This window comes from Aptenodytes patagonicus, chromosome 16, assembly GCF_965638725.1.
Source record: "Aptenodytes patagonicus chromosome 16, bAptPat1.pri.cur, whole genome shotgun sequence".
NCBI lineage: Eukaryota > Metazoa > Chordata > Aves > Sphenisciformes > Spheniscidae > Aptenodytes > Aptenodytes patagonicus.
In genome coordinates this window covers 8,587,666-8,608,765 of record NC_134964.1, presented here as the reverse complement: position 1 = coordinate 8,608,765, position 21,100 = coordinate 8,587,666, and the positions used below count along the sequence as shown (strand labels likewise).

General features: G+C 65.0%; 2 protein-coding genes and 1 long non-coding RNA gene across 3 annotated transcripts; 2 read left to right on the top strand and 1 right to left on the bottom strand.

Moving 5' to 3' along the window:
- The first annotated feature begins 3,616 nt into the window (after positions 1-3,616).
- LOC143167972 (uncharacterized) lies at positions 3,617-4,489 on the top strand. The gene is made up of 3 exons (XR_012996641.1): positions 3,617-3,664; positions 4,176-4,244; positions 4,449-4,489. It is a non-coding gene; the product is annotated as an uncharacterized LOC143167972 (long non-coding RNA).
- A 13-nt stretch (positions 4,490-4,502) lies between these two features.
- On the top strand, positions 4,503-12,660 carry QRICH2 (glutamine rich 2). Its single transcript, XM_076354124.1, has 16 exons — positions 4,503-4,592; positions 5,448-6,663; positions 6,803-6,897; positions 7,036-7,127; positions 7,274-7,388; positions 7,560-7,763; positions 8,037-8,162; positions 8,390-8,464; positions 8,805-8,969; positions 9,127-9,248; positions 10,317-10,382; positions 10,683-10,784; positions 11,382-11,535; positions 11,711-11,798; positions 11,941-12,039; positions 12,482-12,660. Exons 1-16 carry the CDS (start codon positions 4,503-4,505, stop codon positions 12,658-12,660), a joined length of 2,988 nt encoding a protein of 995 aa, XP_076210239.1.
- Positions 12,661-16,099: 3,439 nt separating this feature from the next.
- Positions 16,100-20,851, bottom strand: UBALD2 (UBA like domain containing 2). Its single transcript, XM_076353853.1, is given in 7 exon segments — positions 16,100-16,146; positions 16,149-16,220; positions 16,223-16,291; positions 16,294-16,344; positions 16,347-16,416; positions 20,007-20,069; positions 20,682-20,851. Coding segments are annotated over 7 exon segments (492 nt in total). The 5' UTR covers positions 20,802-20,851.
- Between the last annotated feature and the right edge of the window lie 249 nt (positions 20,852-21,100).

Here is a 21,100-nt window from a genome sequence, read left to right as displayed (position 1 = left end):
ATCTCCAGTATGCAGCATGGATTAAACCTCCAAGCCAAATCCCACGAGGGATGCGCAGGGCTGGATGAGGTCTTAAGGCTGTCAGTGGTTTTCCTGCATTTTCAAAGTACTGCGAACAAATCGCAGCTGTACTCTGTGACCACAGCGTGGCTCCTCGGCCTGGTGGAGTAACACAGTACTGTGCTGTAAGTATTACTGAACGGATCGACTGAAGCCTGTGAAGTCCTTGCAGATGTCTGCGTGCCCCCTTGTTCTGAGCCAGTACTGGACCATGCTCTTCATGCTGGAAGCCAGTGTTAAAAATGTGAGCAGTATCGCTCTTCTCTCCCCTTCAAACTGCTTGTCAGACCTGCCAGAAGCAAGGTCAGGGCTTGTGGAGTGCTGTTGCCCTATTCAGGCTTGCTTTTACTGGGCTGTATTTGGGTAGAAACCGTGGAACCACGGCACCAGCGAGCAGAGGGTTGTGCCGGTGTCCCCTGGGTCGTACTCGGGACCACAGCCCGGGTTATCCTCAGGTTTCACTTCAAACCTTAACCCTGACTAGAAGCCAAAAGCAGTTGGCTAAACTGAAGCCAGGAGATGCTTACATCTCAAAATCCCTAACTGCTTTAGGAAAACCGGTACCCTGTTTTCACTGGGCCCCTAAAGGTCAGGGGGAGATGGTGGGTTGGAGCCGGTGTACGCTAGGACGCAGCATCTGCATGACCTGACCCAGCCTGGACCTAGGTTGCCATCCCATCAGCATCGAACCTCAGCGTTTTCCCTTCTGCCCCAAGATCCTCCCCTTGCTGTCGCTGTACCACTGTGCTGATGTGGCCCTGTGCTATTTTGGGGGTCTTAACGGCTTTTCCTGCCGGTCCCGAGTGCTGCCTAGAAAGCGTGGCCAGTCCCTGGGTGTAGCTTTAGAGCTCCTGAGCCTGCGGCTCTGCCAGTCACCGGAGTTAAGGCTTGGCATCCCTCATAAGAGGGTTAGCTTCTTGCCTCAGCGCATCTTGGTCCCGTCTCTTAATCTCTCTGCTCCCCCTTCGAATTCAATCCTCCCAGCTTGGAAAAGAAAAATACGCACGCAGAGCGTGTGGTTTTAGTGCCTGAAAAGCGGGTGTCTCGTCCCTTTTAAAAGAGCGAGGGGTCTGTTCCGTTCCCTCCGCCGTTCTTGGAAGTTGTCTTCGAGCGCCTCGCCGGAGGAGGGAGGCGTCGGCGCTCTGACTGTGTGACGGTCGGACCTGGAGGTTTATAAGGGAAAAGAAATTCTGGCTGGCTATTTCTGTAAGTACTTGGCTGATGGGTGGCTCGGGTGTCTCCCCCTGGGTGGTTTCGGGCCGCAGCAGGCCCTGCTGGTATCGTCCCTCCGGGCACGGCCTAGTCCTTCGCAGGGACCGCTCGCCCTGCGGGAGCTGCGTCTCCCGGGGCAGGGGCCGCCTTAAGCTGCTTCAAAGTGTTAGACGTCACGGGTTGCGTTTTGGGTATTAAAGTGGAAAAGGCGTCAGGGAATCTCGGCGTCTTCCGTGCCTGCAGACTGACGTCACCCCGGGACGGGCGACGTCACCCCGAGCACCGGGGGCGGGGCGTCGCCTAGCAACGGGAGACGCTACACTATCCCCCTCCTCCCCGTAAACACGGACACGTGGGCAGCGGGCTCGGCCAATGGACGGCGAGGAGCGGCGGGTGGTGGCCAATGAGGAAAGGGAAGGGGCGGGCTCAGGGGGCGGGGCGGGGCCGGGGGAGCGCGGCGTGGAGCTTGTTGGTGAGGGGCCGGCAGGAGCCGGGCTGGGGGTGCGGGATGGGGGGGTGCAGGCCGGGGGGGGGAGGGGGCTGGACGGTCGAGATAGCGGGGATGGGGGGCCCCGAGGGGGCAGAGCGGGAGCGTGGCGGGGGGAGCCGGGTATGGGGCCGGGGGTGGCCGGGGCGGCGGGGAAGGAGACATCCCCCTCCCCCAGAAAGCCCTGCCCTCGGGGGGGCACCCTGCCACCCCTTCCCCCATCGGTTTGATCACTTTCTGTGGCGAGGAGGAGGAGGAGGAGGAAGGCTGCCGGCTGCCCATCCCTCCCACCCGCCCAGGTTCCCTCCAGGCAGAAAGGCTCCCGTCCCCCCAGGTCAGGCTCTGTGTTTTCGGGCAGGGCGGCAGCGATGGCCCCGCTCAGCCTGTCCCAGCTGCTGGACGTCGCCATCGGGACGCCCGAGGTCGGGGCCGTCAACTTCACGGCGCTGCACAGCCTGCTGCAGGCCATGCTCAGGCACCTGGGCCTGCAGGACCTACCTGCCCAGGAGCGGGGGCGCAGCCCAACCCCCCTCCTGGGGGGGCACCAGCCTGCCGAGGCACACCCTGGCCTGGAGAAGAAGGGGGACAGGGCCCAGGGCACGGGGCAGCAGCCCCGGGAGCCAGGGGAGCGGCTGCCTGGGAAGGACCCGCTGCAGGGGACCACGAGTGGCAACCAGGTCGCCTCCGTGGCCGCCGACGTGGGGCAGATGAAGAAGAAGATCGAAGCGAACGAGAGCAGCATCTCCAAGGTAGAGGCTCTTGCCGGTCCCCTGGGTGCTCCCCCGCGAGATGCCCCCTGCTCCGGGGTCCGTGCCGCCATTGCGCTGCCCTTAGGACCAAGGTCTGATTTAAGCCCGAGCTCACGGCAGCACGTGGGGCTTCTCTGCAGGAAAGGGATGGAGTTTTGGGGAGGAAGAGCTGGGGCTGAAATGCTGCTCCAGTTGCTCTGGTTGCTCCAGGTCCTCCCCATGTTGCCATCAGCAAGTCATGGTGGGTCTAATACAGCACCCGGTGCCCTCGGCTCTGCCGGCTGGAGGCTCAGCACCCCTGGAGGTCCGGCCCCACCACCCCCTCCATCCCTCCCTTCCCCACTCCTTACCTACTGCCAGGTACCACGTCCACTCCCCGGATGGCTGAGAGGCTCCATCAGCACCTCATGGGCCTCATCTCCCACCACAAATCCAAGGGCTAAACCCAGCACCGGTGGGGACCGGAGAGGGGCCTCATCCTGCACGGCACTGAGCTTCTTGCGGCCGAGCTTTGCCCGAGCATCCCCAGCGGGAAGAAATAAGCTCGGATTCAAGGAAAGAGCCACCCTCAGTGCTGCAGGGCCGGATCCTGCCAGGACTGGGACACTTAGGGAGAAGGCAGCAGGGAGGGTTTCCCCGGGCGGCTGAGCAGGGAGCGCTCACTCTCCTCGGGGCAGGCCCCTGCTTGATCACTCCCGCTTCGTTAGCGGCGGTTGCCACTGCCCTGCCGGGCCAGGCTGCGGTTGAGGGGGTGGCAGCAGCTCTTTGCCCTTTGGATCAGCTTCAGTGGTCTTGCACGGAGACTGGCGTGGGCAGGCAGGGCTGGAACCGTCCCTGCTGACTCGGGTTGTGCAATGGGCTCCCCCGGGGCAGGGGTGGGGGTCTCTGGGGAGCTGCTGCCCCTTTTTGGCTGTTGAAGATGCGAAGAATGGTAAGCGCTGCCCGCAGTGCCCTGCGCTGCCCCTCTGCTCTGTGCAGACCACAGCAGGGTAAAGGTCCCGGTCCCAGGGATTCTCCCCTGAGGCTCACCCCCGCCACCCCCCTCTCCCAGGCCATGGCTCTCTCCCAGGACCTCCTCGAGGAGATCGACGGGATGAAGGCGGCGCAGTCCTGCATGGGAGAGGACATCCGGACGATCCAGGAGGCGCTTGGCTTGGTGAGCTGCTGCTGGTGCCCCCGGGAGGGAGCTGAGCTGTCACCCCCCTCCCTGCCCCTCACCGCGTCGCCCTGCTGCCCCTGCCTGCGACCCTGGGTGTCACCCAGCGTGAAGGGCACCAGGAGGGAAGAGTGGGAAGCGTGTCTCATGGGGGGGAGCAGGGTAGCTCAGCCCACCCTACCTGGAGCCCCCCACCCTCCGCCTGGCAGCGCTGCCTTGGGGAGGGCAGAAACAGGCACTGCTGCCTGCAGGCCAGGCTGGTGCTAGAGGTAACTGTGTGCATCAACCAAAGTGATGCTAAGGCACTTTTTAACCAAACAGCCATAAAAAAAGAAATGTGGAAGCTGGGAAGTAGGGAAGATAAAGGTCTACCCCATACAATACAGCTACAGCCCCCAGGCACAGCCCTGCCCAGCATCCCTCTGTCTTGTGCCCAAGTTCATTTTTGGATGCTCCTTTTAAATCCCTCTCCCGTGTCCTGATTGCCGTCCCTCTCCTTGCCCCACTCCAGGGGAAACTACAGGATGCTGCCAGCCGGCTGCCAGGCCTCCACGACCAGACGACTTTGGACAGCGATGTGGTACGGCTGCAAGCACGCCCAGATCCTGCTCCAGGACAGGAGGCGGCTGCATCCCCAGGGGATCAGCGCACCCGCTCCCTCCGCGTCAGGGCATGGTCCCCAGCAGTGCTGGGCAGCGATGCTGGGGGGGTCAGCGCTCCTGTGGGTCCCGTCCTGCCCCCGGCTACATGGCCGGGCTGACCCCTTGATCCCTTCCTTCCCCAGAAAAGGCTGAAGGAAAGGCTGAGCCTCTACCCGGCCCCGGAGGAGGTGAGCAACATGGTGCGCTGGGAGGTGCTGGAGGATTGCCTGGTGGGCAGCAAAGCAGGAGGAGGAGGAGGAGGAGGAGGAGGCCGAGGTCTGCCGGCGGTGAGTGCTGGGGCATCCTGGCTGCGGGAGCAGGAACCCAGCAGGACCGCGACCCCCAGCGCCTCCAGCCGCTGCACACCCCGGGGCGTCTGCGGAGGTTTGCTCAGCGCTTCTCTTCCCTGCGCATCCCGCCGGGAAGCAGGACCTGGCACAGGCAGAGCCAGGGCAGCTCCTCGGCTGGCCTAACAGACAGACCTCCTCCATTGTCTGTGCGTTGACAGCCCACAGCCGCCCCTCCGTGGGGCAAGCGAGCACCCAAGACCCTCGGGGTGACCGCACAGCCCCACGTCCTTGCTCGACGTTGGGCAGGACCACGGCTCCCTGCCCTCCCGGTCTGTCTGGGACTGGTGGGTGGGAGCAGGGGACAGCAGAGGGACGTTTTGGGGAAACCCCGGCATTTTGCACTGTGAGATGGTTTCCAAATCCCACCTGGGGCTGCTGCTCCTGAAACGCAGGCGCAGCCCGTTGGGCTGGGAAGCGGGTCTGGTCCAGCAGGTCGGGAGTAATGAATCCTATTGCTAGAGTGAAAAATGCCTTGCTGTTGTATCAGGTGGCATCAGTAGGGTGTTTGCTGATCCCCTGGATCGGCTGCTAAAATGACTCCGCAGGCACGGGAGGCAACCAAAGGGCTAAGGGGGCTGGGGAGGGGCCGGGCGGCTGTGGCTGTGGGAGCTCGGGGGGTCTCTGCGGGGTGGGCAGTCTTTGCCTTTGGGCTCTCGTGGGGTACTTGAGCTTGGCTCTGTGAGCCGGGGGGGTTTGGGGACAGGGGCTGGGGACAGGGCGGGGCACCCTGGGTCTGCCTCTGCTGCTGCACTTCTGCCCATAAACCTGCTCCCCTTTGCCTCCTTTTCCCAGGAGGGTAGTGGGGGCCAGTCTGCCCTCACCGAGCCCCCCACTTCGGACGTGGACACCCCGCGTGGGGCAAGCTCAGCGCTGGGGCTGAAGGTACCAGGGACACAGCCTGCACCCAGGACCAGCAAAGGGACCAGCAAGGGGACTCCAGGGACACAGCCTGGCACCCTGGGGACGCAAGCGGGGATGCAGAGACCATCAGTGACTCCTGAGAAGTGGGCAGGCGCTCCCGCAGATAGGACGAGGACTTCTGATGCCAGCGCTACCACCCCGGGGATGCAGCCAGGGTCCCCTGGCACCCAGACCACCACCCCGGGGATGCAGCCAGGGTCCCCCGGCACCCAGACCACCACCTCGGGGATGCAGCCAGGGACCCCCGGCACCCAGACCACCACCCCAGGGATGGAGCCAGGATCCCCCGGCACCCAGACCACCACCCCGGGGATGCAGCCAGGGACCCCTGGCACCCAGACCACCACCTCAGGGATGCAGCCAGGGACCCCCGGCACCCAGACCACCACCCCGGGGATGCAGCCAGGGACCCCCGGCATCCAGACCACCACCTCAGGGATGCAGCCAGGGACCCCCGGCACCCAGACCACCACCCCGGGGATGCAGCCAGGGACCCCCGGCATCCAGACCACCACCCCGGGGATGCAGCCAGGGACCCCTGGCACCCAGACCACCATCCCGGGGATGCAGCCAGGGACCCCCGGCACCCGGACCACCATCCCGGGGATGCATCCAGCACCTCCAGAGACCCAAGGAGGAGGAGCAGGCGTTCAGCCAAGCCCCCCCTGCATGGAGCCCAGTCTTCCTGGTGCTGAGAACGTCCCCACTGAAGCCACCCCTGGTGCTCTGGGGACACAGATGGATGCCACAAGCCCCAAGGAGGGAGCCAAGGCTTTGCTCAGCACACAGCTTGCCCGGGCAGGCCACCTGGCAGCGGGGACCCTCTCGCTGACAGCCCAGGGGTTCGAGATCCCCCTCGACACTGATCCCAGGGCCACGTCCCCTTTGCAAGAGCCGGTGGTGTCCTGGGGGTCCTTGGGCTCCAGCAGTGCTTCCGACCGCTATGCGGAGACGGTGGAGGCTCTCCGCCAGATCGGGCAACTCGGCCAGCTCTACACTGCCCTGAAGGAGCAGGTGGCCCAGCTGGAAGCCACCAAGTCAGACCACGCCGAGCTTGAGAAGCTGCGCCTGCTCTTCCCAGAGGGAGGTGAGAGCTCTGAGGGGGCTGGCAGGGGGGTGTTTGGCATGGGGACACCCTGGGTCAGGGGCTCATCGCACCTGGAGCCTGGCCCCAAGGGCGAGACCCCCTCACTGACAGCGTGTCCCCTTGGACCACGTCCCTGTAGACCAGGAGAGCCACGCCAGCATCCTGACCGACCTCCGGGGCCGGGTGTCCTCCCTGCAGGGCCTGGCCAGCGACCTGCAGGATGAGAAGGAGAAGGTGAGCCAGCAGCGGTCCCCGAGGGGGCTGCAGTGATGCCTGGGGGGGAGTTGGGCAGGGAGGGGGCAGCCGAAGGGTCCCCGTGCTGGGACGACGTGGGGGGCCATGTCCTGACTGTGCCGCCACCGCCATTCCCAGATCAGGCAGCTGGAGGATGCCCTTGGAAAGCTGGGAGTGGCTGGAGCTGACTGGAAAGCAGATGGCAGCAACCAGATCACCCTGCAACTGGGGTAAAAGGACGGGAGAGGGTTTCCTACCCTGCAGGGGCTGCAAGGGAGCCTGGGGGGCTGGGAGCATCCCGGTTTGGGGGCGAGGGACAACCACCAAGCAGCTCCATGGAAGCTAAGCCTGCCCATGCTCCCCTCTCGCTGACCAGGTCCACGCTGCAGGAGATAAAGCAGGAGCTGAAGGGGCTGGGAGAGCAGCAGGAGATGACCAAGGCCCTGCTGGAGCAGTTGGTGACCAAGACGGCTGACCAGCTGCAGGAGCAGGTGAGGCCCGGGGGGGAGCGCTCCCACCACCCACCGGCTCGGTGGAGAGGTCCTGGCAGAGGTCCCAGCCATGTCCCCTGGCTGGATGGGGCCGTTGAACCTCCACGGCACCCGGGCCTGTTGGCTGCATCCGTCCCATCTCAGAGCCCATTCGTTCTTCCCTTCCTGCAGCTGGATGAGCTGAGGGCGATGGTGAAGAGCGCGGGGCAGGAGCAGGCAGAGGCACAGGCAGCGTGCCCCGTCTGCAGCACGGACACCAGCACACAGGTGGGGCAGCTCCTCCAGCGCTACGAGAAGCTCCAGGAGCTGGTGGACTCCTTCATGTCGCGGCAGGCAGTGGGCAAGGTGGTGAGGCAGCTGCCGGGGAGGAGCCAGGTAGGGAGATGCCAGCATGGGGGGCTTGGGAGGGGGTTGCTGAGACACCCCCCCCCAGCTGGTTGTGCTTGGCTGTAACATGAGGGAGCCCCTTGCTGCCCCCCCAAATTGGCTTGTACGAGTCAGCAGCACGGAAGGAAATTAAAGCCTTTATGCACATGTCCTGCTGGCACTGACAACCTGCGGCCACCGGCTGAGTAACCGGGGTCTGTCCCCACGGGGCAGCCAGACCCCCCCTTGCACGACACCGCCTTGTCGTCTTCCTCCCTGAAGCAGGATGAGGAGCTGCTGAAGCGCATCCAGGCCACCGTCGTGCAGGTGCAAGGGGACTACAAGAAGCTCAGCTCTGTCACGGGGAACCTCCTGGATGACCGTCATCAAAAGCAGAAAGATATCGAGGTAGGTGGCTGAAACCCCCGTGGGGTCAGAGCATCCTCCAGGCAGACCCCAGACTGGGGACCACAAGGGGCTTGTCCCCCTGCCAACCTGCTCGCAGCCCTGTGGAGGTTCAAAGTACCTTTCCTGGAGGTTTTTGGGTGGGTGGGGGGGAGTGGGGGGTGCTTGGCTGGCCAGGAGGCAGCTCCCGACCCTGCCGCGGTGTCATGGGATGCTTTCTGTGTTGGAAGGCTCTGTTCCAGTCCCTGGAGAGGCTGGAGAAGGAGAAAGCGGACAAGGAGGACCTGGCACTGGGAATCAATGTGGTACGGCCTCGAGGGGCCCCGGCACCAGCCAAGGGGGTTCCAGGCAGGGTGACAAACACCCCTTGTCCCTTGGGGGTTCGGTGGCAGAACTGGCCTGGGGGAGGGAGGATTTCCAGACCAACTGCAGGTCCCTCACCAGGTCCCTCTGCCTTCCCCCGGGTCCCTTCGGCTGGTGGGACTGACCCCATGGGGGTGATGGGGTGAGCAGGGCCACACAGCCATGAAAGGAGCACGACGGCCCTGCAGGAGTGCTTCTCCCTCTCCCCCTCACACGAGCTGGCCCTGGCCTGTCGTACCTCCATCCTTTCCCCACCGCTCTCCTGCCTTTCCCCGTTGCTAGAAAGCAGACAAAACCGCCCTGGCCGGCAAAGTCAGTCGCACCCAGTTTGACGCAAGCATGGAGCGGCTGAATGAGATGATCCAGGAGATGCTGAGCCGGGTGACGGGCCAGGAGCAGGGCTGGCACCAGGTCCAGCGACAGCTCAATGAAGAGATGGACTCCAAGGTGAGGGGTGGCTCGTCCCCACTGTGCAAAACTGGTACCTTCGGGGCTTGGCAGCCTAAGGCAGCATCCCTCCGAGGGTTCCCCCTCCTGGCTTTTCCCCGGGGACTGCGATGTCCCATCCCGGCGCAGCTGGCTGAGGGTGTGTGCCTGTCCGCAGCTGGACCGCCTGGAGCTGGGGCCTTTCCGGCAGCAGCTGGAGGAGCACTGGAAGAGCATCCTGGAGCAGCTCAAGGAGAAGGCGCCGCAGACAGAGGCCGATGATGCGGCTGGGATTAAGAAGTGAGCGCGATGGGGACGGTGATGGCTTCGGGGACAGCACGCACGCTGTTCCCTCCGGCTATCCCGGCCGGTGCCCGCGTGGTACCCTGGCATGGCACCAGTTTAGCCAGTGAACGGTGGGGATGCTAAAGGAGTAGCTGTGCCTTCTCCCACCAGCAGCCACCACCAGCAGCAGGTTCCCGACGTTAGAAGGGGGCAGGAGGAGGGGGCACCTGCGGGACGGAGCCCTCCCGAACCAAAACTGGGGTGTGGGCGCAAAGGCTTTCTGGGGCGAGGGCGGGGGACAGCGGCTCGTGTCCCCTGGGCAGGGGTGTGACACGCGGCGCCGCGGAGCTGGGTTGTGACCTGCCCTCCTGGCAAGGTGCAGGGGAGTAATTAGCGCTGACGAAGCAATGAAACCGGTGCGAGGGCTGGTTCGGATGGCAGGCGTGGGCGCCTGCGCCCTTCACCTCGTGTCCCTGCCTGCCCTGGGCAGCCACGGGCAGCTGCCGGGTTTCGGAGCTGCCAGCAGGGCCAAGGCAAGCGTGTCCCGGTCCTCGGGGCAGCTGTGACAAAGCTCAGCCTAAAAACCGTGGGAATCCTGCATCCCCCAGGCCCAGCATTTGCTCCTGGGCTGGGAGTATTCCGTCCCAGCAAGAGGTCCAGGAAACCCCCTGGTTTATCCCTGCCAGCCCCAGCACCCCCAGTTCCTAAAGGTCTGGGGTGCCGTAGGGGCCCGTGGGAGCAGTTCCCACGGTGGTGGTGGGTTTTGGGCGCTTGCTTCTGTGGATTCTCCGGTGCCTAATACAAGGTGGAGCTTTTGCCCAGGTGGGAGCCCACAGCCAGCCACTCTCCCCCATCGTACCCCCTTTATTTTGTAAACAGCCAGCGGGTTGGGACCCTGCTGGGGCGGTGGGGGATAAACCAGGCTCAAAACCCCACGCTTCCCCCCGCAAACGCTGTAACTCGCTACAGCAAAGTGCCCAGCACCTTGCTGCTGCCACCTGCGAGCTGCCTGCCTGCATGCAGGCAGGGCTGTGTCCCCCACCCAGGAGCTCACCCAGCCCTTTTCTCTCCCCCCCCCCCAAGGCAGCTGCTGGCCCATTTCCACTGCGTGTCCTGCGACCGGCCCCTCAGCATGCTGGTGCCTGGCCCGTGAGTAGCACCCGGCACCGGTGCATTAGGGGTCTGCGTGGGTGGGACAGGGGGAGATGGGTGCTGGCGGGGCCCCGCTGTGCCAGGCATGGGGGTTAGGGTGTCTGCCTGGGGGGGGGGCCAACCTTGCCGAGCCCCCTCCACAGCCCTGCCTGTCAGCGGGGGAACGGGGACCCCTCCCTGGCGTCAGTGGGGAGGGGGATGTGGTGGGGTACAAGCCCGTGGGTTTTGGGGCGCTGCCCCGAGCCAGGGTGGGTCGTTTGTCCCCTGCCACCCACCCATGTCTCCTGCCCTCCCCAGGCACATCGTGGCCATCCCATCCATGCCGCCGCTGCCCCCCCGCCTCGCCGGGCGCCCCCATACCATCCTCGAGCTGGAGCAAACACAGCAGCACGGCCACAGGTAGGGGACACGGGGACCCATCCCCGGCCCCTGGGGTGCAGGGTGGCCCTGCCCCGGTGAGGGAGAGCTCTTCCCCGGGTAGGGGCGGAGAGATCCAGGGGGGCCTGGGCAGGGCAGGGGAGCAGCGATGTGCCGCGGAGGGTCAGCTGTGCTTGCCCCAGGTCTGTGGGGTTTTACAGCCCGCCCTGCGCTGCCCTGTCTAGCCCAGGTCTCTGTCTCAATGGCGCTGAAGCCATGTGTGATGAGTTGTGTCTGGTCTCAGCCTGACCTCAGGCTTGGTGGGGAGTCGGGTGCCTCCTGTGAAACGAGTTGCCGAAACTAAGCCCTGCAGCTGGGGCAGCCCGGCTCCTGCTTCCTGGTGTCCTTTGCGTAGGGTGCAGGGACCTGGCCATGGCCGTGACCAGCTCACGGGGGCCGTGGGGAAAGAGCAGATCCAGCACGGTTGGATGGGCGTGGGTCTCCTGCAGCAGTCGGAGGGGAGCCGGGAGGGACACACCCCACCGGAGAGCAACCCCTGGCCCCCTCCCTGGCATAGCAGGGTGAAGCACGGGGTGGCAGGGTGCTGGGCACTGAGCATCCCCGTGCCCTGTCCCACAGGGAGCGGGCGGCCGAGTGCGGGTACCCCAGCGTGCCGCGGCGCTGCGGGGGCCGGCACACCCTCACCCACCCGCTGCAGCGCTGCCCGCGCCTCCAGCCCCTCCCGCCCAGCGCCCCGCGGCCACTCCAGCCCCCCACCCTGCTCCCCATCAAGGTAGGGATGATGAAGGTAGGGATACGGCGGGGGTGACCGAGGCTGGGAGGGTGATGCTGAGCACCCAGGGGGGATCTGTGCCTCAGTTTCCCCAGGGAGAGCTGGGTGTGGGAAGGTTGCTTGGGGGCGCGGGATTCGGCCCCGCGTTTCAGCCAGCCCGCTCTCTCCTTCCCAGCATGACGAGATGGAGCTGTTGGGCCAGGACGGCCACATCTACAGAGGCCGGTGGGACGGGCAGCTGCCTGTGCTCGTGGGCAAGGAGGGTACGGCCGGGGCATGCTTGAGGAGGGGATCCTGTGGGTGCGAAGGGGACAGCGGGGTGAGCAGGGTGCCAGGCCCGCCCCCCCCCCCCCCACGTTCCCCCTGGCTCCCCTGACCCCAGCTCCCTCTGGTCTCTCCTGCCAGGCTTCCCAAGGGACAAACCCAAGCTGTCCCCAAGGCAGTGGGACACCGGCCGCCCGCTCTCGCGGCCCCAGAGTGCTGGGTCCTCACTCAGCCAGTCTGGTATGGCCCCACCAGGGCAGCGGGGAGGGAGAGGGCACCCTGCTGTCTGCCAGTGGGTGGGGGCGAGCAGGGGTCTGTGCCCGCAGCTGGGCAGGGGGTGGGATGGGAGTCTGGGGTGGGTTGGGGAGGTGCAGAGGCAGGATGGAGGGGGAGGACTGGCAGATGGGGCAACCAGTCCACGTGTTGGAGCCAGAGCGAGGTGGGGGGACGTGGGGGCACGGTCCTGGCCAGTGTGGGACAACAGCCTACCTGCTTCAGGGTAGGGGCCGGGACCCCGTTTCTGGGTGTCTCCGGCCAGGCAGGTGCCCCTGCTGCCTGCCCCGTCCTGGGCTGGCAGAGCTGCCCCATGGGCTGCAGGGGGGCTAACCCCTGCCCCTCGCTCCCAGGCACCGCCGCCTCACCGGAGTACAGGCCAGCCTCATCCCACGGCCACATCTCCCAGGCACCGGGGTTCCTCCCACCCCTCCAGCCCCCACGGGACGGATCCAGCACCCTGGCAGCCAGGCAGGACTGGGGGTCCGCGGCCGAACCCCCACCACCCCAGCCGCCGAGCAGGCGAGCAAGTGGTTCCAGCCAGCAGCAATAAAGGGCGATGGGCAGCCAAGCGCCTACGTGGCCTGAGTGGGGTGGCCCTGGGTCGGGATTTTCCCATCAGGCAAAAGGTGGGATCGGCAGCATCCCTTGTCCTGCGGCCACGCGGCTCTGGAGGAGCTGAAAACAGCCCTGGTCCAACTCCCTCCCAGGGTCTGTGCTGGCCCCGCGCTGCCACCACTCCCCCTGACACCCCCCAGCCTCCATGAGCCCCATTTGGCCCCGATGGCCCCTGCCAGGGGAGCCTGTGGCCCCAAAGGGAGTCTGGGAGAGCCGGGCGGTGCAGCAGGAGGAGGATGATGCTGAGTTGCTGCTGAAGGTGGTGGGAAACGGGGATCCCAGCAGGAAGGGCAGCAGCAGGACACGGCTTAATGCCAAAAAACGAATCCCACCCCAAGCCCAGTGGTTTGCTGTCGCTTATCCCGAGGGATGAGCATCACCAAGCTGGTTTCCTTATCTCCCAGTGGAGAACCCCCCGCCTTTGTCACCCCCTTGTCCCCCTTCCAACACCGCCATTGCTGGAAAGAGGAAGGCACCGACCCCACTGCTGCCTGGCTCGGGGCAGCTGATGCTTCCCACCTCCGGAGCAAAGCACCATAACCCCTTCTCTAACCCCAACCTTGGGGGGAACACGTTCCTCCCACCCCACCCCCTTTCCCTTATGCCACCTCCACGGCTTGGAGCTGCTTTTCCCCAGCCCCCTTCTGCCACCCATCCCCTTGCCGTCGGACGGGAGAAAGCCCCACCGTGCGCTGAGACCTAGCACAAGTCGAGTCACGAGTGGTGAGCTACCGGAGAGGGAAACCGCAGTCCCTGGAAGCGGTGTGAAGGGGACCTGGGGGTGTCACAGCTGGGGACACATGGCCATGTGCGTGGGGGAGCCGGGGCTGTCCCCAGCGCTTCGCGCTGGGGACAGCCCCGGCTCCCCCACGCACACATGCAATGACATGTTGGGGGGGGGATGGGACGGGGACGACACACGAAGCCGGTGGCACTTCTTGGGTGAGTGGGAGGGTGAGAAACCCCGAAGGGGAACCCCAGAGACAGCCAGGAGGAACCCAGGCATCCGGGGAGCATCCCCTCACCCCCCACACCCCCCCCCGTGGTGTGTCCCTGGAGGCTGCCCCGTGGAAATCCTGCTCTCCCGGTGGATCTTCTCCCCAAGTTGGGGGGGGACCCCAAACCTCCCCCCCCCCCACAGTGGCAGACCCCGTCCCTGCCCACCCCACTGTGGTCCCCAAGCACCTTAGTCCCCCGGGAGCCACCCCTGGGGATGTTTTTCCTTGGTGAGTTTGGTTTTTCAGGGGGGAAAAATGGGTGCTAAAAACCCGCTTTGGGGCTGCCCAGGTGGATCCAGTGGGATCTGGGGTCTCCCCCCGGTGCCACCTCCAGTGGGATAACTGGGAGCACTCAGAGCAAACCAGTGGGCACCAGGGTAGAGCCAGCGACAGGCCATCCCGCACCCCATGGGTGGGGTAAGGTGTTGATGGGCTAAAAAACCACCCCCACACCCCCCTGGGACTAACGGCGTTTGCAGGATACGACCCAGCTGGGGCTGATCCCTTTGCTGCTCATCCTGCCCCGGCCCGTTTGCTGCTGCTGGGACCCATCTGTGCCCTATAAACACCCCCCACCCCCCCCCACCCCGCCTCTATAAACATGAACACCCTGCCCCACATCCCTCCTCGGGTGCTGGGTGCTGTCTGTGCCACCGCAGCAGGTGAGTAGCCCCAGCCGGGGGCTTTTTTTCCTTGGGGTCTCCTCATCCCTGGGGTCTCCCCGTCCCCTGGGGGATGCTTCGCTCCTGTGCCTTGAGTTCCCCCCCCCCCCCCCCCCCTTTGCTGGCATCTCCAGGGCTGCTGCGTTCCCATTTTGGGGGGGGGGTGGTTTTACCCTGGTTGCTTGTTGTGCGAGCAGCGTGGCGATGGGAGCTGTGTTTTTATTCAGTTTTAACTTTGTTTGGATATTTAAGCACTGAACCAGGACTGGCACGGGACCGGTGTCTGGTTCGAAGTCGTTACAAGGGTGGCGGCACAGTGAGCGGCTGGGGAGGTCAGGGACCACCCCCCCCAACCCCGTGTCCTCAGGCTGGTGCCCCATCTGTGGTGGGGGACGCTGAGGAGGCATCACCCCCAGCACAGGGTTTGCCTAAAAGCCTGGCAGCCCTCGACTATCGCAGGCGGGACTGGGTGTCCCGACAATGCTGAGGCCCAGGGGGCTCATCACACAGGTGGGGGACAGGCTGCTGGGGGGGGGGGGGGGGTTTGCAAGCCGCAGTGTTTTGTGAGGGTGCAGGACGGGGTTTTGGCTGCACCCCGGAACATGGGGGTCCTCGCTGTGCCAGCGCCGCACCCCCACGGCTCCGGGGTCTCCCCTTCCCTCTGCCCCCATCTTTGGGGATGGCAGCGGTGGCTTCTGCGGGCAGCACGTGGGACTCGGTGCAGCTTCCCGGGGCTGCTGGCAGCTCCTGGGGGGATCCTGTCCCCACTGGTGATGCTTTAGCGTGGGGGGGGTGCTCGCCCCCATTCTCAGTGCCCTGCCAGGGACTTCCTCCCAGCAAAGAGAAAAGGCAGGGACAGGTGGTGTTAAAAAAGTGGTTTTGGTTTTTTTTTTTATTATTTTTAAATTAATAAAAAACCTTCAACCTGTTTTTTCTTCTTGTTGTTTTTTTTCTTTTTGGTTTTTTTTTTGTTTGTTTTTTTTTAAGCAAGATTGATTTGAAAACTAAAAAACCCCCCAGCCCCCCCCTCCCCAGGGAAGGGCCATGAACAGCGGTCACAGGGGCGGCATCACCTTGATAAATCGCGGCCCCCGGTTCTGCTTACCCCTGGCCCTGGAGGGGTGCCGAGGGAGGGCGGATGGGGTGAGGGGTGGGGGGGGGCCGGGGGACTGTGCAAGAAGCTGGGCTGAATTTCGGAAGCCAGAGGAGAGCCACGCTTTGCTCTGGGCACTGCAACAAGCGTCCAGGAAATCCAGAGCCGGGTGAGGAGGGGGGCAGCAGCTCTGTGCCCCCGTGGCCGTGATCCGGGGTGCCGACAGCCGCCTCCATCCATTTATTTTTTTTGTTATTCCCCCCCCCCCCCTTCCCTCTCATGCCCTGCTGCAGGGATGCTGGGGGGGGAGGGGGGGGGTGCCTGTAGGGACCTGCTCCCCCACCCAGCAGCCACCTCCATGCTGCTGCTCCTTCTCTCTGGATTTATATACATTAGATATATTTATATATTATAGTTATATATTTAAAAAAAAAAATACGGGGGGAGAAAAGACCAGCTAGCAACTCTTGCAGAGGCTCTCGTGGGCCGGTGTCCTCCCCGGCAGCGTGTTGTTCCCCCCCCCCCCCCCCTAAAAATAATAATAAAGCCTAGAAAATTATTCCAGTGCGTTTCTCAGGGAGCCCTGCTCCCAACGCCCTGGCCCAGACCCCCACCCCCCCCCCCCCCCCCAATTCCCCTCCTCTGCCAACCCAGTCTTATCTCTGGCCGTCCATGGTGGCCACGGCTTTCTGTGGGGGGGCGGCGGCGGGGTGCGGGGGGGCCAAGCAGGCTGCTGGTGGTGCAGGTGGTGGTGGAGGCCGTGGGCGGTGGGTGAGGAGGGGGCAGCCAGGCGGGTTGGTGGCTGGGGGGCGAGGAGGCCCAGAAGGGGCTGAAGCTCCCCGGGGGGAACAGGCCATGGAGGTGATGGGGCTGTTGCTGCTCTGCAGGCTCTCGGAGGTCGCAGCTTGGAGAACATGGCCAGAGCGTCCGGGAAGTTGGGCGGCGTGGCCGGCGTGTTGCTGGGGGTGCACATCTGTGGGGGAGAGGAGAAGGTGGGCGTCAGATCGGTCACGGGATGCTTTTGGGGTCCCAACCCGCCTGCAAGAGCTGGACCCATCACCGGGGATCCCGACTGCATCTCACACGCGGGACCCCCGGCCCCAGGGGATGCTCAGAGCCCAGGTCTGGCTGACATTGGGGTCCCCAGTACTGCTGTGCAGCCCCCAAGGGTCTGGGTGGCTCCCCCAAAGGTGTAGGGGCTGCACGGGGAGGGTCTCCAGCCCAGCCAGGGCTGGGAAGGACATTTTGAACCATCCAGGGCATTCAAAGCGCTGGGGGACAGCAGGTTTGGAGAGGGGGATGCTGCTCCGATGCCAGCTGCCCCATAGGATGGGGCTGCTGCAATGGGGTCCGGCATGACGGATGGGGAGGGTGTTGGGGTCCCACCTGGCCCTACAGGACCCCCCCCCTCCCCTTTGTACCTCATTAGGGCAGGCAGGTGGGCCCCCCCCCCCCCCAGGACACGAGGGCCCCACCGCGGTTCCTGGTACGGCCCCTGCCTTCTGTGTACTCGGCTAAATTTAGCACCCGCCCCCCTCCCGGTGACAGATCCAGCCCTTTTCACACCCAATCTCACCGGCAGAGGAAAATCCGGTGGGGGGGACCCGGCCCCGCGCTGGGGCTCAGGGGCTGGCCATGCCCGGGGCCCCGATTCAGCAAAGCACTTGCTACACTCTGAGTACGGGAGGGTGCTAAAGCCCCCCCCAAAGGGGCTGTGCAGGGGGGCTTCACCCCAGCGGTGCAAAATAGGGTGGGCGCCTACCCTAACGCCCCTGCCCCCTTTTTTTATCTCCAGAGGGGGGCCGCTGGCGGGGAGCGGTGTCATGCCACAGGCTGCTCTGAACAGACACGTGGGGAGGTTAGAAATAGCGGCACTTTGTCCAGCCCAGTCCCGGGGGCGGGGGAACGGTCTTGGGGGGCATTTCCCCCCCCGCTGGACCTGTCGACCGAAACTCAGCGAGGCTGCATGGGGTGCATGCATGGGGAAGGGGTACGTGTACGGGGTGCACGCGCAGGCAGGGGGGAATGCACTGGGAGGGGATGCACGGACGTGGAAACGGTGCGGGCGCGGGGGGCTTTACTCTTCTAGGTTAAATCCACCCCGAATCCCCATTGTCCTTGTGGAGCCGCGGCTCCCGTCGGAGCCCAAGGCACAGCTGAGCAGCGCATCTCGCTGCTGCGCTGCTCACGGGGATGTCGAGTGGTGCCAAGGGGCCGGGGCAGCGCCTGCTGCCTCCAGCTTTGGCTGCCTTTAGCAAGGGGGAATCGGGGAGACGCTTCTGATAGGGAATAGCTGCTGCATCTCCCCCTGCCTGGGGCTCACCCCAGGATTTGCCCCTGGCTGGTGCTCGGCAGCCCCAGCTGCTCCCCAGCTGCTCCCCAGCACACGCAAACCCCCAAATCCCTCTTGCAGGTTCCTCCTCATCCCCTTCCCAGCCACCCTTGGTGATCGCTGGGACCAGAGGAGCGGCCAGGGGCGCTGCAGGTGCTCCCTGCTCCCCCCTGCTGCGGCCAAACCCCGGCCAGGGGGGTCCCAGCTGGACCCGTTCAAATACGGGGCGTTCCCCCAGCCTCTCCCAGCCCGGGGGAAGCAGCGGCCGGCAGACCCATGACGGCAGCGGGACGGGTGAGGTCCCGTCGGTGTGCAGGGCCAGGGCACCCCAAAAACGCTAGCGCTGAACGGGTTCGCGGCGAGCCGGGGATGTTCTTCCCTTGCCACACACAGACTTTGGGAGAACTTATTTCAGAGCTCACCTCAAAGCGGTGGTAAGCCAGCTTGCTTTTTTTTTTTAAGTAGCCTATAAATTTGGCAGTATCTGAAGAGATACTTGTTGCCAAAAAAAAAAAACCAACCCCAAACAAAAAACAACAAACAACCCACCCAAAAACTTCAAGCGACTCTGTTTTGGGGAAAAAACAAACAAACAAACACTTACACCCCACAGCCATACACACACACACAAGCCAACCACCAGCCCTGGCCTGAGGTGGGACGTGATGCTGGAGGGGGGGGGGACACAGCTCTGAGCTTTGGGGTGGTGTTTGCCAGATTAATTTAAAAAAAAAAAAAATGAGAATCGCCATGTAATTATTGCCTTCCTCCTCCAACGCTTTTTAAGGAGCCGCTCGGCTGTCAGAAGGGTCGGTCCCACCGTGAGCTGCTGCACCGACACACCAAACAGCTCCGGCAAGTCCCTTCCCCGCAGCCCGGACCCGCGGGGGTTTTGCCGGGTGCGGGGAGCCTCCCCTCTGCGGGGGTGAAGGCGACGTGCCGCCCCACGCCGCCGTAACGCTGCTGCACTCGCAGCTTTGTTCGCCGCCGCTTGAAAAAGAAATAGAAACCACGACCGTAAAGCCCCTTGTCTCACTCCCTGCCCCGAGCCGTGCGGGGTATTTTAAGCTGCAGAAATCAGGATGCTGGGGGGGGGGGGAGGAGGATAGCAGCAAAAAAAATGCCAAAAATGCGAGGCGGGACTATTTGGAGAGAGGGTGAAAGGTATTTTGTCACCACGTGGAACACGCGGTGTTAGGAGAACACCGCGGGGAAGGGGAGAGCCGTCCAGCTCCGGACCCTCCGTGCTGGGCTGGGGGGGGGGGGTGATCATCAGGCTCGGGGTGGGGGGTGGGTGCTGCTCGGTCCCGGGGAGCGGGATGGGTTTCAGTCGGGGCTGCTCTGCATCCCGCTTCCGTCTGCCGCCCGACAGGAATCGCCCCGACGAGGCTTTTGGTGCGAAAACACGGCGAGGCCTGGATCCGGCCAGCAGCTCCCGCCTGCTCCTCCCGCCCCCTCTCCCACCAGGAAAGAGGGTTTTCCGTGAGATGACCCTTTGCAAACTCCCCGAGGTGGCGAGAAAACGTGCAGGGGGAGGAGGAATTAAAATAAAAGGGGTTTAAGTGGGAGCCAGCCGGCAAAATGACTTTCTCCGAGAGAGAGCGCTTGCTGCCGGCAATGCCGGGCCGGCCGGCGATTTCCTGACGGCGTGAGAAAAGGGGGAAAAAAAAAAAATTGTCGTAGCCCAGATCCGCTCCTTCCCCCGCGCGCGGCACCATTTAGTTCCCTCAACAGGGAGGGGAAAGAAGAAGAAGAAAAAAAAAAAGAGATAAAACAAAAACACAACAAAAACCACCCGGAGGGGGAATAACTTCCTCCCCTCGGCCAAGGGGACGTGCCCTCGGCCAAGGTCAAGCAGCGTTTGGGGAAGGGGGGGGGGGGCAGCAGTGCCCCCCGGCCCGGGGAGCCCAACTTCCAGCGCGATGCTCGCAGAGACAAACTATTTCCTGGCAGACATTTTAGCTCGTGTTTACATTCACCGGCTGCGTGTTCCTCCGGGCGCAGAGCAATATGGCTGGCAGGGGAGCTGACAGATCCGTGTCCCAGGGAGGGGGAGCTGTGGACCCCTTGGGGGCGGGGGGGGGTGGGTGTTTGGGGGGGGTCCTGAGCTGGGTGGTGTCTGTAGGTGTGGGGGGGTTGGGGGTGGTTGGTAGCTTCTGGGGTGGGTTTAAAGGTGGTTTTGGGGATGGGGGGGGGTTGGAGAGGGGATGGGGGGTGCGGGTCCCACTTACCATCTGGGGGGGGTGGTGGCTGCTGGGAATGTTGGTCTCCTGGAAGAAGGCGCTCAGGGCCGTCTGTGGGGACAAGCCGTCAGCCCCAACCCACCCGAGACAAAGGGGGAAGGAAAACACGGCGCCCCCCCCTGCACGCCCTGCAGCCCCCCGCTCGCCCCCACCCCCGTGGGACCGCCCCGGGGGGCACCCATGGGCGCGCCTCCCCCCCCCCCCCCCCCCCGGCCTAAGGCAGGGGGAACCTGGTGCTGCCCTTCACCCGACCCACTCGGGATCGTGTCCTCCCCCTCATGTAGGGGCTCCCCACGCGGGGGGGGGGGGGGGTACAGCCCACTCCCCTTGTTTACACGAGGTCCCCCCCGCAGCGGGCCCACCCACGGCTCCCCCCGCCCCCAGCTTGGGACGGAGCGGGGGGGGGGGGGGGCGCCCGCGAGGCCGCCGCTCGTGTTACGGCCCGGGTATAAATAGACCCGGGGGAGCTCGGAGCCGGTCCCGTCGTCCCCCCCCCCCCCCCGCGTGGGTGCTGGGGGGGCCCAGCGGCCTGGCCACGCGTGTCGGTGGGTCGCGGCTGGGCCAGCCTTCCCCCCCCCCCCCCCTTTCCGCCCCGTGGCTCTGCGGGCAGGGGGGTGGCGGGGGCTCCCGGTTTGGGGGAGGGGGGGGGGGCCCGGCCCGTACCTCGAACTGCCAGTGGGCCGCCTGCAGCAGCTGCTTGGCCTGGTCGGCGGCGCAACCGGCCGCCAGCACGAACTGGTTGATCATCACCTGGTGCCGCAGCTCCTCCATGTTCACCGACATGGCGGGGGCGGCCCCGCCGAGCGCCGCCCTGGCTGCCCGGAGCGCGCCCGCCGCCCCGCGCCGCGCCGACACCGGGGGGCGGCGGAGGGGGGGGGGGGGGACGGGACGGGGAAGGGGGGGGGACGACCGCGGAGGGGCGGGGGGCCCCCCCCCCCCACCACACACGGGGAGACCCCGCCCCCAGGCCCTGATTGGCCGCCGCCGCGCCGCCCGCCCCGACGGGCGTTCGGTTCGAATCTTCCAGCTGCCCCGGCGCCGCGCCCCGCCCCGCCGCCTTCCCGTTGGTCGGCGCTTGTGTT